The 17296-nt window shown below is 32.8% G+C and overlaps 1 protein-coding gene across 1 annotated transcript in view; it reads right to left on the reverse strand.

The window, feature by feature from the left end:
- LOC140434738 (cathepsin D-like) overlaps positions 1 to 17296 on the reverse strand; it is a 95423-nt gene that overhangs the window by 47542 nt on the left and 30585 nt on the right. Inside the window, exon 4 of the mRNA XM_072523227.1 lies at positions 16748 to 16866. Coding sequence (XP_072379328.1) covers positions 16748 to 16866 — 119 coding nt within the window. The remainder of the gene's footprint in view (positions 1 to 16747; positions 16867 to 17296) is intronic.

Consider the following 17296-nt stretch of genomic DNA (forward strand, 5'->3'; position numbering starts at 1 on the left):
TATATATATATGTATATATATATAAATATATATATAGATATATATATATATATATATATATATATATATATATATATATATATATGTATATATATATGTATATATATATATCTATATATTTATATATATATATATATATATATATATATATATATATATATATATATATATATATTTATATATATGTTTCGTTTGAACCTTCGAAGAGAGAAGTCAAACAACAATAACCGGCTTACCGATTTGTTATTAATTAGTGTTCAAGTTTTTGTTTTTTCGTGTTGCTAAATTTATCAAAACAATTTAAATAAGTTAGATTTTAAAAACTTCGCCCCCGCCATGGGGAGCGTAAAAAATAAGACGCCAGATGGTGATAGTGGAGTTATTTGTGAAAGTGATAGTTTTTCCAATATGGAAAGTACTGCTGCCGTCATGGAAACGGGAACAATAGGTGCTAAGGAGGACGAACCAAAACTATTTGACTCGATAAATCCAGATAAGTACTTGTTAAATAATTATTGCGTATACGTTGAAAAAAACTAATCAGCAAAGTTTGGGTCGTTTGCATCCTATGTTTGTAGGACATATTTTACACAAAAATCTAAAAGTACAAAACATTCAGGAAATTAAGGGAATAGGTAGAAATCGCGTTAAAGTAATATTAAATTCAATAGCAGAAGCTAATAAGTTGGTCACAAATAAAAATTTAAAAGAATTAAACTTAAAAGCTTTCATACCTAATCACCTTTTAGAGGTCAAGGGTCTGATCCGAGACGTTGACACAAGTTACGACGTTGATTATTTAAAACAAAACATAAATTCAAACTCAAGGGTTCTAGACATCAGACGAATGCACAGGAAAATTGAAAAAGATGGTAAAGCTGAGTATGTACCTAAGAAGACCATTGTAGTCAGCTTTGAAGGAAACATATTACCCAGCCATATATCCGTTAATTTTGTTTATTTTATTGTGGAAAAGTTTATAGGCAGGGTCACACAATGCTATAGATGTTTGAGATTCGGACACATATCAAAACAGTGCAAAAGCAGCCAAGAACATTGTATTTTATGTGGATCTGTCAAAACCGAAGAACATAACTGTTCTGAATTTAATAAATCATGTATACATTGCAAGAGTACACAGCATACATCGATTTCCAAACTATGCCCAATTTACGAGGAACAGAAACGTATTAAAAATTTGATGATAGAACAGAAAGTATCCTTTTTAGAAGCCAAAAAGCTTTTTCAATCTTCATATTCAGAAATAACAACGAACAATCGCTTTTCTGCCTTAACAAACTACGAGGCAGATTTCCCGAAACTACCTCAAAGTTCTGGTAATAAACATGCTTTCCAGCAGCCACAACCTACAAATTCTCAACGTTCGGATAGTAGCAGACCTATGGCACTAACCCATAACAACAAAAAACGTAAAGCCACTACTTCTCCCTCATCCCCAAACTTACAGAACCCTCCCATGTTTAACTTCCGTTTTGGACCATCACATCCTCTTCCCCAGTATCCAAAGCAATCTACCTTTCAACCCACAGAAGGTGATAATAAAGATATTGCTCAGGCAGTGACGGAGTGTGTCATTAATTTTTTAAAAAATATTCACACACTTGAGGATTTAAAATCTGTAGATAATGAGAGCATAAATCAAAAAATATTTTCAGTATTGGAGGGTACTAAAACATTGAAATAAAATTCTTAGCATATATCAAAATCAAAATTATTTATCTAAATTATGTAATTCAAATGGAACTTTTTTCTGGCAGTATTTCTTATTTAAACATTAATCCAAGATCAAAATGCACTATTAAAAAAACAAATATGAATGTTTTCACTTATTTTATTATACAACTTTTTACTTATTCGTTAGAATCAGATGTTGGAGGACATCTTCAGTAAATAAGGTTTTCCAAGGACAAACAACTCTGAGAATTTTACAATGGAACGGAAGATCCGTTGCATCCAATAAAAATAGTTTAGTTCATTTTTTAACAGCTGAAAACATTGATATAGCGTTGTTAAGTGAAACATGGTTCAAACCAAATCAAAACTATATATTTAAAGGTTATAATATAATCCGCCAGGATAGATACGATGGATATGCCGGTGTAGCAATTTTGATTAAAACTTCTATCTCATTCTGTCAAGTGAATATTACTAAAAATTTCAATGATAAAATTTTAGTTTGTGGCATCTCCGTTAAATTTAACAATTTAGAATTAAGTTTCTTGTCTGTGTATAGGCCTCCTAAAGTCCATACTTCTAAAGATGATTGGAAAAATATCTTCTCTCAAGTTACATCACCTTGTATAATTGGAGGGGATATGAATGCTCATAACTCTTTATGGGGCTCACTGCACAATGATGCTGCAGGTCATCAAATCGTCAGCAGTGTCGAGGACCTAGATCTTATTATTTTGAATAATGGGGAACCCACATATCTTTCCAAATATGGTACTCAGAAATCTATGATTGACATTTCTCTCTGTACAGCTAATCTAGCCAGTAAAGTTTCCTGGTCCGTATCTTCAGATACCTTAGGGTCAAATCATTTTGCTATAACCATGAACCTTTCCACAACTAACACATCACATGAAACAATTTATCCAAAAAGCAAATGGAATATCAATAAAGCCAATTGGTCACTTTATACATCCTTAATAGAAAACATGTTTGTCAACTATAGTATCTCTTTAAACACTTACGAAAATTATAATTTTCTTATTAATTGTATTAATGAATCTGCTTCAAAATCTATCCCTCAATATAAAATTCTTAAACTCAAAAATCGTCCCCCACCACCATGGTGGGACCCTGAATGTGATATTATAATTAATGAAAGAAAAAAGGCTTTAAAAGCTTACAAACTTTCATCGAGTTTTGATAACTACTTAAAATGTCAGGAAGTTACTGCTCGAACAAAAAAGCAGTTGAAGCAAAAAGCTAAATCCAGTTGGATCAAATGGTGCTCCAATTTAAACAAAAATACCTCTGCTAAGCAAATATGGTCACAGGCCAACAAAATGAATCGAAAACCGCAGAATAGTATAAAACCTTTCAGCAATGAAGTTTTAGATGACTTCTTTAATAAAGTTTCTCCTCCCTGGGTTCAATATTTCTCTAACCAATCCGAACAAAGTCCCCAATCCAATCACTTTTTGTTGAAACCTTTCACTAAATCTGAATTAGATTTCGCTCTCAAAAATTGCAATAATACCTCCCCAGGGATTGATCAAATCAAATACCCTATGTTAATCAACCTACCAAGAGCCGCTAAAGATCTGCTGTTACAGGTATTTAATGACATCATTCAAAATAACATCGTTATTGATTCATTTAAAAACGCCATTGTGGTTCCTATCCTAAAGTCTGGTAAAGATCCAAATATTGCAAATTCATACAGACCAATATCGTTACTTTCCTGTGTTTTTAAAACTCTAGAGAGACTCATAAAATTTAAACTGGATTGGTGGTTACAAAAAAATAATTTGCTACCAGAAAATCAGTTTGGTTATAAAAGAAGCTTTGGAACACTAGATGCTCTAACAACCATTGTGGTAGATGTACAAAATACCTTAACCAGAAACAACTATTTAACAGGACTATTCTTGGATATTGAGGGAGCATACGAATCAGTTTGCTTGTCAACTTTAAGAAATAAAATGGTTAATTTATTTCATATGCCAATCGCATTCGTGGATACAATAATTGGATTTTACACAAAGAGGATCATCTATGTAAGAGATCATAATAACAAGCTAATTGGACCGCGATATAATTATCAAGGTATACCACAAGGCTCAGTTTTATCTCCAATCTTATTCAATATATACAGCTCTGACATACATAACATCCAAATAAATAACAGTTCATTCAAAATCGTACAGTATGCCGACGATTTCTGCATCTATACAGAAAACAAAAAATATGAAACCTGTATACAAAGCCTTAGCAAAGTATGTGAATCCCTTTTTCCATGGTTCTTAGAGAATGGTCTCAATTTATCTATAGAAAAATCAGTAGTATCTATCTTCACAAGACACAACATTCCTACAAATGAAAATATCATTCTGAACGATCAATGTTTTAAGCTTCAAAATCATGTCAAATATCTAGGCCTTATTTTGGATAAGAAGTTAACTTGGAGACAACACATAGAGTACATGCTTGATAGATGTAACAAAGGCAGCAATTTCCTCAGAATGACAACTAAAACGTGGTGGGGTTGCGATGTAGAAACATCCTTGTTGTTTTATCGCGCATATATACGATCTATTCTAGATTACGGTGCTACTCTTTATGGTTCCGCCTCTAAGAACCTTTTAAGAAAAATCGACACGTTTCAAAATTCTATTATGAGGATATGTTTGGGTGCTATGAGATCAACCCCTATACAACCCTTATATGTTGAAGCCGCTGAGCTACCCCTGGAAAATAGAAGAAATTTTTTAAGTGAAAAAAGCCTTTTTAAAATTCTATTAACTAACTCCCAGTTATTTTCAAGCGTCCGTCAACTTAACGAGTCAGATCTTACAAACAAATATTGGGAGAAAAAACCTTCCCCGCCTTTATGCATGGCATTACAGAATAATCCTATTTTTTTCAAGAAATTGGACACGGTTGACAGAAGCTTAGACTACTATTCTTTATTCCACAGAACTCAGGTTATAATACCCACTTATAGTGAGAACACCATTATGAGTAGCAATCTTCTAATATCTCTAGTGCAGGATTATAGGGAAGCCACAGTAATATACACGGACGCATCAAAAACAACAGAAGGGACGGGATGCGCATACTTTTTACCTGCTACAAACGTAGATTTCAAGTATAAACTACCATATGAATTTTCAATCTTTTCAGCGGAATCAATAGCTATACTTGAAGCTCTAAAATATGTTAAAAACACCTGTAATAGACATATCTTAATTCTGTCAGATTGCCTTTCAGTTTTGCAGAGCATAAAAAACATTGAATTACCCTCAACATTTAGCAACCCCTACACACTTGAAATAAAAGACCGATTGTATCATTTATCATCGACTGGAGTCAACATAAAATTTATTTGGGTCAAAGCACATATTGGTCTCAAACACAATGAATATGTAGATCACTTGGCTAAAATGAGTGTAACAACATTTTCAAAAAATTTTCAAAAAAAATCAGCAACTTAGATGGAAAGAGCAATGGAAACATTACTGTTCTACAAACTCTAAAAGGTATACCTCTTTACAACCAACTCTACCTCAAACAACCTGGTTTCAGAATTTCAAAGCTCCTCGTAAATATATTACTACTATAAATCGAATACGCTTTGGACATGCATGCTACCCATGCCATTTATTTAAAATTAAAGTCATCGATGATGATAGTTGCAAACATTGCGGCAAGCTAGGTGACCTCGATCACATCTTCTTTGAATGTCCTAAATTTATTCAGCATTCAAACTCCCTGTATACAAAATTAACTAAATGCAATACATACGCTCCATATAATATACAGTCTTTGTTAGCCATAGGTTCTGTAACAATATATAATTTAATTATAGAATTTTTGTCAGACACATGCATAGCTTTATAAATCTGGTACTCGTTCATGAAAATTTTCATGAGCGTGTATAGGATTAGACTTGTACCCTTTGTTTATCCTATATGTAACAATACCTTATCCGTGGTCCAGTATTGTTTGTCTGTTAAAATAAATGTCTTGACGGACCCCTAGACGAGAAGCGAGTGTCCTTGTATTTTCCTTCGACGTGTTCTTCTATTAATTATTCGTCTATTTCGTTTTAGGGATATCGCTGTGCATTTGTCTGAGAGAAATAATCTGTACTTATCTGTCTATACTTTTTCAAGGAATATATTATAACCTTTCGAGACTGGCTGAATGACGAAAGTCAATGCCACAAAAAAAAAAAAAAAAAAAAAAAAATATATATATATATATATATATATATATATATATATATATATATATATATATATATATATATATATATATATATATATATATATATATATATATAGTCTCCTTAAAGTTGGTGTAAAATTTAGAAGGAATAGGGATTATAAAAATATTGCGATTGAGATATTTATAAATACAAATCTCAATCAGAAATATCATTTATGACATGTACAAAGCAAAAGAACATGTTACAAGAAAGACACTTATTCAAAAAATAAAGGACAGAGAACTTTGTGATATGGGTTTGACCAGTTTATTAAAAGCTATGGGTTTTAGATACAAAAAAACCAATAATCGTAAAGTGTTGTGCGTGCTGTCCAATGTTGTTTGAAAAAGGTGGAAATTTATAAGAAACTATTTAAAAAACAAGAATTCCGAATTTGCCAGACAATTTGTGTTTCTTGACGAAACATGGATTTTTGCGAAAGGAAATAATACCAAATTATCCTGGCAAGATGATTCTACCAAATGCTATTCGAGTACTAGTGCGAGTAATGGCAAAAGATATATTATATTGCATGCAGGAAATACGGAAGGTTTTATACCCAATGCTAGTCTTATATTTTCTTCGACAAAAAAAACTGATGATTACACGGAAATATGGACGCCGATATTTTTGAACATTGGTTTGAGGAAAAATTATTAAAAAATCTGGAAAATCTGTCATTAATAGTCTTAGACAATGCTTCGTATCACATCAGAGAGGAGGAAAAGTTTCCCACAAGCAGCTGGAAAAAAGAAGACTCAAGAAAGTGGCTGTCGGAGAAAAATATAGAACACGAACATCTAGTTTTAAAAGCTGAATTATTAAATAAGTGCAAAGAACACATTACTGAGAAAAAATTTGTCGTTGACCAAATGGCACTAAAATATGGTCATGAGGTCCTAAGACTACCACCATATCACTGCCAGTACAATCCAATTGAATTGGTATGGGGCATCACTAAAAACTACTATGATAAACATGCATGTAAGACCACCGACGAAGCCAGTGTTTTACAACTCTGGCAAGATGCACTAAACCAAGTCAATGAGGAACAATGGCGGAAATGTATTGAGCATACTGAAAAAAAATTTTTAGAGTCATATGAAATAGAACAAGTTATTGAGAAGTAAGACCTTTAATTATTCGTAATGATGAAGATTCAGATGAATCGGATAGCGAGTCAGATAGTGATGATACCTGTCCATAGGTTAAGACGTAGATAGAAAAATTAACACACAAGGGTACCAACCACCAAAAAAAAAAATAAAACAAAAACCGCATGTAGTAGAGAGCCGGAGGCACGCCGCACGACGCTCTTGAATACAAGCACAAAAAAATTAGATTAGCAAGTAAGGTAGATTTAGAACATAACTGGACGAATGACTGGGTATTAGACGACGGATGAAAGGATTCGATGCTTGCTCGCTCTCGACTGCACTTGGTGCAGAAAAGGGAAAGCAAGTATCGGCACACACAATCATCATTAGATCGCCGAACAATTGCTTTGACCGGTAGTGATAAAGCCAAATGGGCTAACCTACCACTTAAATGTAAATACACGGAAATCTCCCATTGCCTGACGGGGGATACCGCGAAATAGTCGAGACCTGGCTCCAAAGACCAGGGGGCGGAGGAAAACCGGGGCTGGTTGTACCGCAGGAGGACAACCTACCTCGGTTATAAAATATATAAAAATAAAAATATAATACAAAATTCTGAACACCCAGTATTAACATTGGCAAATTTTTTTATGCTTAAATAAAAATAGAGTTTAGTACACGCTGAAAAATATTTTTGTTTTTTCAGCATAAATATTAACCACAATATTAATTTTTGAAGTTGCATGTGTAATATGAAAAATTTTTCACAAACTTTAAATATCTCAAAAACGGCCATTTTTTCGAGAATGGTATCCCAATAAAACTTGATCCAGAATTTTACGTAGATTCTAAAAAAATAACAAAAAGCAGTTTCTATTTAAAATAAGAAACTTAATGGCGTCTTCCGGTACAACCGGAAGTGCTAGAAGAATGCAAATATTTAAAAAATAAAGAATGTTTTGCATAACCCATTATTCCAAGTTTGCAGAAACCAGTGAGGACCAGAACTTTGAAAAGTTTTAACCAACATGTTGCGTGAATGATCCTGTATATTTCATACTCAATTTTTATCAATTTACATTATGATATTCAATTATTATAAAACATAATACAAAGTTATTTTATTAAAAAAATCCCTAATGTATTATCAAATTAAGAAAACCGTACATTTTAATTTGAGAACCGCTGACTACCTGAGGCAAATCTGAACAGACAGTTTTATTACTTATGCGACAGGCTAGAACGATCGTACCAGCATTAGATTACCAGATTACCTGCAAAAAGCATTTGACAGGGAAAAAAATAGATTCTCTCAGAAAGGGCTCTTACTCGAGTCTGACATTTCATCTGGATTTCAAAGTTTCTCCTTTGATATATATAGATAATAAGGCTATTACTAATAATCCTTTGTTTGTAACCCGATCCTACCGCATACATACTTAATAGTAATAAAATACACGACACGGTTCCTCCAGCCGAAAATGGAGACCACTAACACTAACCTCGATCCTGATAAACCTCCTGACCCCCCGCCTGATTTAAGTGGAAAAAAAATTAATAACCAATATAATATATATGATTCCGGTCCTTTCGAAGTATATGTACAGGGAAAAGACAAAAATATAGGGAATTTTCACATCTTAAGTATTGCTAAAACAATATTTAACCTAAACCTACAGCAAATTATTAAATTTAACCGTAAAGGGAAAAACCGGTTAGGTGTTGTTTTTAAAGATTTTAAATCGGCAAATCTATTTGTGAATGATAAGAGATGGGAAAGTTTACAATATGATGTCTTTATCCCAAATCACAATGTCACCTGTAAGGGTATAATAAGGAACATATGTAAAGAAATATCTGAAGTAGAAATTAAAAATACAATCGAAACAAAATTAGTATCCTGTAAAGTAATTGACATAAAAAGACTAAATAGGAGAATTATCGAAGAGGGAAAAGAACAAAACTATGTACCAACAACCACCATATGCGTAACATTTACAGGAAAAGCACTGCCCAGGGAGGTGCTTGTGTATGGATTACCCATGAGGGTTATTCCATATGTCAGCCCAGTCCTAATGTGTGGAAACTGCCTGTTATATGGTCACAGTAATAATCAATGCAGAGGGAACCCAAAGTGCCAGAACTGTGGGAAAAACCAACACGGGGAAGCCTCGAATTGTGAAACATACTGCATACACTGTAAAAATCATGATCATATCTCTAAAGATAAAAAATGTAAAGAATTCCAACGGCAAAAAGAAATAAAAGCCCTAATGTCTTTCTCTAACATCTCATATTATGAAGCAAACATGCAAATACCAAAAAATGAAAACAGGGAATACTCTTTGAACGAAGAGAATTTTCCTGTCTTGCATACAGAATCCAAGCCTAATAATATAATAGATATCACAGAAAGAAGAATAGAAGCCATAAAGAATGACACAAGTATACCAAAATATAACCAAATCGTCAAATCTCAACCCACCAAAAGAAGGAAACCAAACATGACAGGATATGACAAAAAACAACATAGTGCTCAATTAATTAATCCGGAGGGAAGATTGAACTGGGCAACAAATTCTCAATCAATGCCATCAACATCAAAAGGTTACAGTGCAAATAAGGAAACTGAACATGGAATCTCCCATGCAATGTCATTACTACCACCACAACATAAAGAGATGGTACTATCTTTTGTAAACAACTTGCTAAGAAACTTATACCCTAACTCATCTAATGTATCACAATATAAAACAATTAAAAGCAGCTCAACAAATAACATAACCTATGAGTTAATGGAAGATGGGACAGTATCTGATGCTTCAGAATACTAAGCCCAAAATAAAAATAAAAAATAAAGCTTTCACTCCTTTGACTATAATACAATGGAATATGAGATCATATAATGCTAATGTGGACAACTTAAAAATAATTATCAAAGAATACAATCCTGACATATTATTGCTAAATGAAACATGGTTAAATAATAACCATATAATCAGATGCAAGGGCTATCAAGTAATTAGAGATGATAGAGATGATTCATATGGTGGTATAGCCATCCTTATTAGGAATGAAGTAGAATTTTATGAAATATCTGTATGTAATAAATTTAATAACAACTCTCAACTGCAAGCAATCTTCCTACCTAAATTCCAAATTAACCTACTTAATGCCTATTTCCCTAATGCAAATACCATATCTAAACAAAAATAGATAAAACTGATCCAGGAAATCAACAAACCAGTAATAATAATGGGAGACCTGAACGCCAAGCATGAGGCTTGGGGTAGCCCTTGTAATAATTCCAATGGGAGAAACATCTTCCAAACATTAGATGAGCTGGATTTAGTTTTTTTAAATGATGGTTCATATACCAGAATAGCACCACCTCCAAAAAGATCATCAGCTGTGGATCTAACAATAACATCTAAGAATATTGCTACCAGATCATCATGGCAAATAATTCCTGACCTAGGATTTAGTGATCACCTACCCACAATGTGCAAAATTGGTGTCCAAAACATTACCATCCACATGCCACCAAGGAATAACAGAAACTTCAAAAAAGCTAATTGGAACCAATATACCTCAGTATTAGAGTCATCATTTACATCATTTCCAGGGGAGAACTACCGATCATTTGCAGATCTAATAAATGAAGCTGCACAGTTGTCCATCCCATTGTACAAATCAAATGTTAATAAACAGTATCATATCCCATGGTGGGACGAATCTTGCGCTGAAGTCATTAAAGACAGAATTAAGGCAACAAAGCAATTCCAATCAACACCCAACTTACAAAATTATTTAATAGTAAAAAACAAATGTGCTATAGCTAGAAGATTCCTTAAAGAAAAAAGAAAGAATAATTTTAGGAAATTTGCAGAAGGCCTTAATAGAAACTCGCCAATCAAGACAATATGGGATAAAGTTAGGAAAATAGCTGGATATGGTAATAGCCCAATTAACTCCCTTCCTGATCCTAATATGGCACAAGAGATACTGAATTCCTTGGCTCCTCCCAGTATACATTTACATCAATAAAGTATACAAACTAGCAATACAAGTTCCCCTTTTACCTTTAATGAATACAAATTCATAATCAATTCTAAAAAGGAATCTGCTACGGGACTTGACTTAATTTCATACTCTATGATTAGAAATCTACCTCATTCAGGATCATTACTATTATTACAAATTTTTAACAAATGCTTAAGTACAGGGACCATTCCGATTGAATGGAAACAGTCATTAATAATTCCAATCCTAAAACCTATGAAAGATAAACTCATTGCAACTAACTATAGGCCTATTGCCCTCACCTCTTGTGTAGGTAAAGTTTTAGAATCAATGATCAAAAATAGGTTGGAATGGCGTATAGAAAATAAGGGAATCCTCAGACCATTGCAGCTAGGTTTTAGAAGGGGTAAAGGATGTTTAGAATGTCAATCCTTTTTGACATCTGAAATCCAAAAATCATTTAGTAATAATGAATGTACAATAGGAATATTCTTGGATATCCATTCAGCATATGATAATGTTAATATTGACAAACTGTACTCTACATTAATACATTTGGATATACCACATGATTTAGCTAACCTCATATATGACTTTTTAAAATGCAGAGAACTGTTTGTCAAAGATAACTCTGGGTTAGTACATGGCCCAAATACCACTAGCACTGGACTCACACAAGGATCACCATTAAGTCCAATGCTATTTAACATATATACCTACTCAATACACGAAGTGTTCCCCAAAAATGCTAAAGTCATACAGTATGCTGACGATTTTGTAATTCTAATCAAGGGAGTGAATGTTAAAAATATGATATCAAAATTAAACAAATATTTAGTCAATCTTGAAGCCTGGCTGGACAATCATAATTTAAACATCTCTGTGGGCAAATCTAAAGCTATCTTGTTTACAAGGGGTAATACCAAAATAATGCCTGGAAATATCAGTTATAAGAGTCAACATATAGAGTGGGTAGATAAAATTAAATACCTAGGAATGGTTTTACAGAAGAACCTTAAATGGAAAGCACACATTAATCAGCTGGAAGTCAAAATAGGTAAAGCACTGAATGTAATGCGTGCCTTGTGTGGAACATGGTGGGGCAGTGACCCAAAAATATTAAAACTGATCCATGAAGCACTTATCCTAAGTCATTTAAACTATGGGGGTCAATTCCTATCTACGTGCCCTAAATATATATTGAAGAAACTAGATCAGATGCACTACCAAAGTATTCGGATTATCACAGGATGCATGAAGTCAACTCCAATCCAAGCCTTGTTATCAGAGTCTGGAGAACTGCCATTAAAATACAGAAGAGAATGGCTCACCACAAAATTTTTGCTAAAAAACCTAAGCATTAAAAACAACCCTGTCATTCAATCAATCATTGAATTAGAAGCACTTTGTAATATGGACAATAAATACTGGAGAAATAAGGAAAAACCCATATTGATAGCAACTATCAGAAAAATCCAACCTTATTTACAGAACTTATATTCCAGTAAACTTCTTCCTTGCCATGAATATGACTTGGAACTACAACTTCAACCATTAGGAATTCTGAATGAAAATATTACAAAAAATGAATTCAATCTTATGAATTTTGTGAACTTAGTTAAAAAATTCCATTCATACAACAAATTCTTTACAGATGGCTCAACGGACACAATGGGAAATGCGGGATTTGGTGTTTTTTCCCCAGATATAAACTATTCATTTTCATCTAAACTACCCAATCATACCCAAATATGTACAGCAGAGGTTACTGCGATCAATCATGCAGTCCAAATTATACGGGAACAAAATATCACAGAAGCCATCTTTTCTGACTCAAAAAGTGCACTACAAAAAATTAAAAAAACAGGGTTTTCTAAAGACACAGAACATATATCGTATTTAACGAAAAGAGGAATTATCCTAGCAAGGAACAATAATATCAAAATCTTACTAGCATGGATCCCAGGACACACTGGTATCACTGGAAACTACAAGGCCGACCAACTTGCCAATATAGGTCGTTCCCTGAATATTCCCATGAATATCAAGCTAGAGTTTTCAAATTTCACACCCTACTTGAAAAGAGAGATTTGGTCTAATTGGGCAGCTGAATGGTACGAAGGATATGGCACAAGCAATTCATTCTACGCCAAAATTAATAAACGAATCCACACACTACCATGGTTCAATAAATTCGCATATATCAGTAGGAGACATTTAACTACAATCATCCGTATGAGAACGGGCCATTGCTCATCCCCTCTTCATCTATTCAGAATTGGAGTCAAAGATGATCCTTATTGCGAATGTGGCCAAGTGGGAGGCTTAAACCATATTTTATTAGAATGTCACTTAAATCAAAACCCACACTTTGACTTGTATGCCGAATTAGCTAAAACTAAACTTCCCACCCCCATAAATATTTGTACAATTCTCACAAATATTAATAAAAATACAATCAACACCTTATGCAACTTTATTTCTACCTTTAATATTAAATTATAAACTATGATATTCCTTCTTTCAGTCCTGGGTGCTTCTACCTTATCCGTTGGTAGCATTTCTGGTGTGTGCAAAGCTTGGACGCTACCCCCGAGCGAGAAAAGTTTATACCTTTGTTGTGTTGTATTACTAATATTTTAGCTTGTGAAGAAAAAAAAAAACCAGCACAAGTATACATGTAGAATAACTTAAAACAAACAAAGGAAGAATATAAGTGTAGGTAGACACTGATTGCTGAAGCAAGACAAAAAGTGTCTACCCTCAAAGTAAACTGGGTAAATTGTCTAGAAAGAAGAAGAAGAAGGGCTCTTACTCATTTTAACCTAACTTTACTTTTAGTTTTATCTACAGATGGTAAGCAGTGGGTGTAGTACTTTCTCATATCTACTCCGATGGAACTGAACGTTCTATTAAATTTGCGTTACAAATGTTTAGCAAGGTACAACAAAAATATGCGCAAATTGACAAAGAGGCTTATGTTATAATTTATGGAGTAAAAAATTCTACTATTATCTGTTTGGTAGTAATTACTGGTTGATAAACAACTCATACAAATCTTGCCACCTTCAAAAAGTTTGCCTACAAACGACAAGAATGCAACACTATGCTTTATTTTTGCAAAGTTTTTAATACAAAATAAAATACAAAATTACTAACGCACACTGAAATGCAGATTCTTTGTCAAGATTACCAGCAGCTAATATTTCAAATGTATATTATGATGTTGCCGATGCATTAGAAATTATGGAAATTGAATCCTTACCTGTTACAGTAGAAGAAATAGCGAAAGTAACGCAAACTGATACACATTTACATAACATACTACAAGGACTAAAAAGAGGAACAAATATTAAACCTTCAAAACGATTTCATATACCCCAAATAGAGTTTACTGTACAGATTGGTTGAATCTTAAGGAATGATGGTATTATAGTACCAGAGAGTCTTCGAAACAGAATATTACAGGAACTACATACTGCTCATTTTGGGGTAGTGAAGATGAAATCCCTTGCACAAAGCCATTGTTGGTGGCCAGGTATTGCTAAAAATATTGAAGTTTTGTGCAAAAACTGTTCTGTAATAAACACAAAAATAATCCTAGTAAAGTACCGATTCATCCATGACAAACGCCTACAGCGTCATTTGAACGTGTCCATATAGATTTTGCACGATCTTTTATGAATAAGTATTTTTTAATACTTGTGGGCGCATATACTAGTTGGACTGAAGTATATAGAGTAAATGATACGATAAGTAAAACTGCAATAAATGTGCTAAGGAAGATCTTTACAACTTTCGGGATTCTGTTTTACTTAGTATCAGATAACACCCAAACTTTTGTTTCATATGAATTCATTAGATTTTTGAATGAAAATGGCATTTTACATTAGTTAAGTGCACCATCACACTGGTACGAACGGTTTAGCAGAGAGATATATTTTTGTCTTCTAAATGTATCTATCTTCTAGAGATGTTGGCGACCACATTGACCCATCTTATTCTATTCACAGCAGCTCGAAATAAATCAGTTGACGTTAGACCAGTCCACTTCCTAAGATTAGCCAGTCAGGATATATGCTTACATCCAGGGCCTCTCTTACCTTCAATCTTGCCTTGTAGAATCAGATGATGTGGCCGAAGTAAGCCAATTTTCTGTTCTTTACGGTGTTGATAATTTCTTTGTCTTTTCTTAGCCTCTGGAGAATAGTTATATTACTTGTGTGGTGTTTCTACTTTGGAGAGATATGTACAAACTGTCAAATAGTCTCTGCGCAATCTAAATTTTAATACAGATGATAAAGAACTAAAATTAAATAAATGTTTATTTAAATATCTAATTACACTTAATACTACTACAGGTTTAAGTCTTTCGACGCTTATGTTCGGTAGAGCTATCCGATCAAGGTTAGATACATTTAAACCAAAAATTGTTTTATCACTAAGCTCAAGATGATAGTTAAAGAGTTTTAAATGAGAGGGAAATGATGGAAGCCAGAGATTATATACATTCAGAAAAATGGACATTTGGATGGGCAGTGGAAAAACTACATTATACAATTAAACTGGATGATGGTCAATACTAAAAACGACACATTGACCCGTTAAGAGCTATAGGGGAAGATACACCATTATAGTCGGAAAATAATGTTTTGCCTAATGCAACCAGGGTTATAAATGAATATATCCAAACAGCTGCTGTTGAGACAACGCCAAGTGGTGTTACCACCAATATACCAGAGGTACAATCAGAACCAATTGATACTAATAAATCACCTTCTCATAGTCCAAGCGATCCAAGTATCATTTCATCACCATGTTCAGGTTGGATTTATAATTGTAGTGCAGTATTATATTTTAGGTTAGGTTTATAATTGTAGTATGGTATTATATTTTAGGAGGTGACTACTGTTATATCTTCTATAGCATGACAAAGTGCTGTTCCGACTTACAAATACGGACATTTTGTCACGTGTAATATACGTAGCATTCACTTCCATATCCTTACTTAGTTGTCCCTATGGAATTTTATTATTATTTTTACTGATATTATCTAAGTTTCTACTGAATGGGCTTTATGATGAAATATAAATAGTAATACCTTTATTTTCTTTCTATTGATTTTTTTTAATATGGGTAACCAGATTCTACTGGATTCTGCCGGAGTAATTTTGGAAGCAATTATTGGTTTTATTTAACATAAGTAGAGCCGCTTCTTTTATTTTTCTATTTTTACAATCTGTTTCTTTCAGGAACATACTTGAAACTGTCCACTACATATTGGAGAAAAGAAGTGAGTTCAATATTAAGATAGAAGACTACATTATTTAACTAGAATGTATGTATTAGGAAATTCAAAGATCGTACTAAACTGGAACTTTCGACAGTGACGCCGAATATAGAATTCTTCTCTTTCCTCCGCCCTATGGTTGTAAGTCATACACCAAGGGTTAAAACTAGTTAGACTTGTTAAAAAATATGATAAATAAATTTCAGGAAATATTAAAATATTAAGCAAAGTTCATTTAATAATGAATAAGTATTGAATAACTTTGAATTACTATTAAGATAATATGTCTTTCAGTTAAGTTGAGAATAATTTCATTCAAAGAATGTTTGAAAAAACATAATTTGATTAATAATTTAATATTAGTTTACTTACCTCAACCACATCTTGGGAAACAACCCCTGCAACATCTCCAGAACCATATCTAATTGCGAATCTGGTGTCGTTTTTTACATAGGTAGAAGATTTATCGGAATCGTATTTGTTATGAAGTACTAAAAAGTACATGAACGTATTAATAATCTTTTGTTAAATAAGTCTTAAAATGGACAAAAAAATATAGTTTTAAATACAAAATCACCTAAATGTATCTAATACAAAAGCATTCATTTTATTTTCTAAATTTTATTTGATTAAATTTTCGGATATTTTTATTCGGATAATTTAAGGTTTTATTTTGTTATTTGATATTATATCTTTTTCAATATGTTTAATTGTTATTAAACTTTATTAGAAAATTTATTAATTGTATTTATTTAGCTACATTTGTCTATAATTCATATTTCTTATTTGAGGATTTGTGGGTTTAGTGATAAAGATTCCTGCTGGATAAGACCTCAGAACTCTTTATTTCGTTGTAGATATACTATAATCCACCTTAGATATTTATGAAGATTTTTACACTTTTTATCATATCAAAAAATA

Source organism: Diabrotica undecimpunctata, chromosome 2 (assembly GCF_040954645.1).
Source record: "Diabrotica undecimpunctata isolate CICGRU chromosome 2, icDiaUnde3, whole genome shotgun sequence".
NCBI classification, from domain to species: Eukaryota; Metazoa; Arthropoda; class Insecta; order Coleoptera; family Chrysomelidae; genus Diabrotica; species Diabrotica undecimpunctata.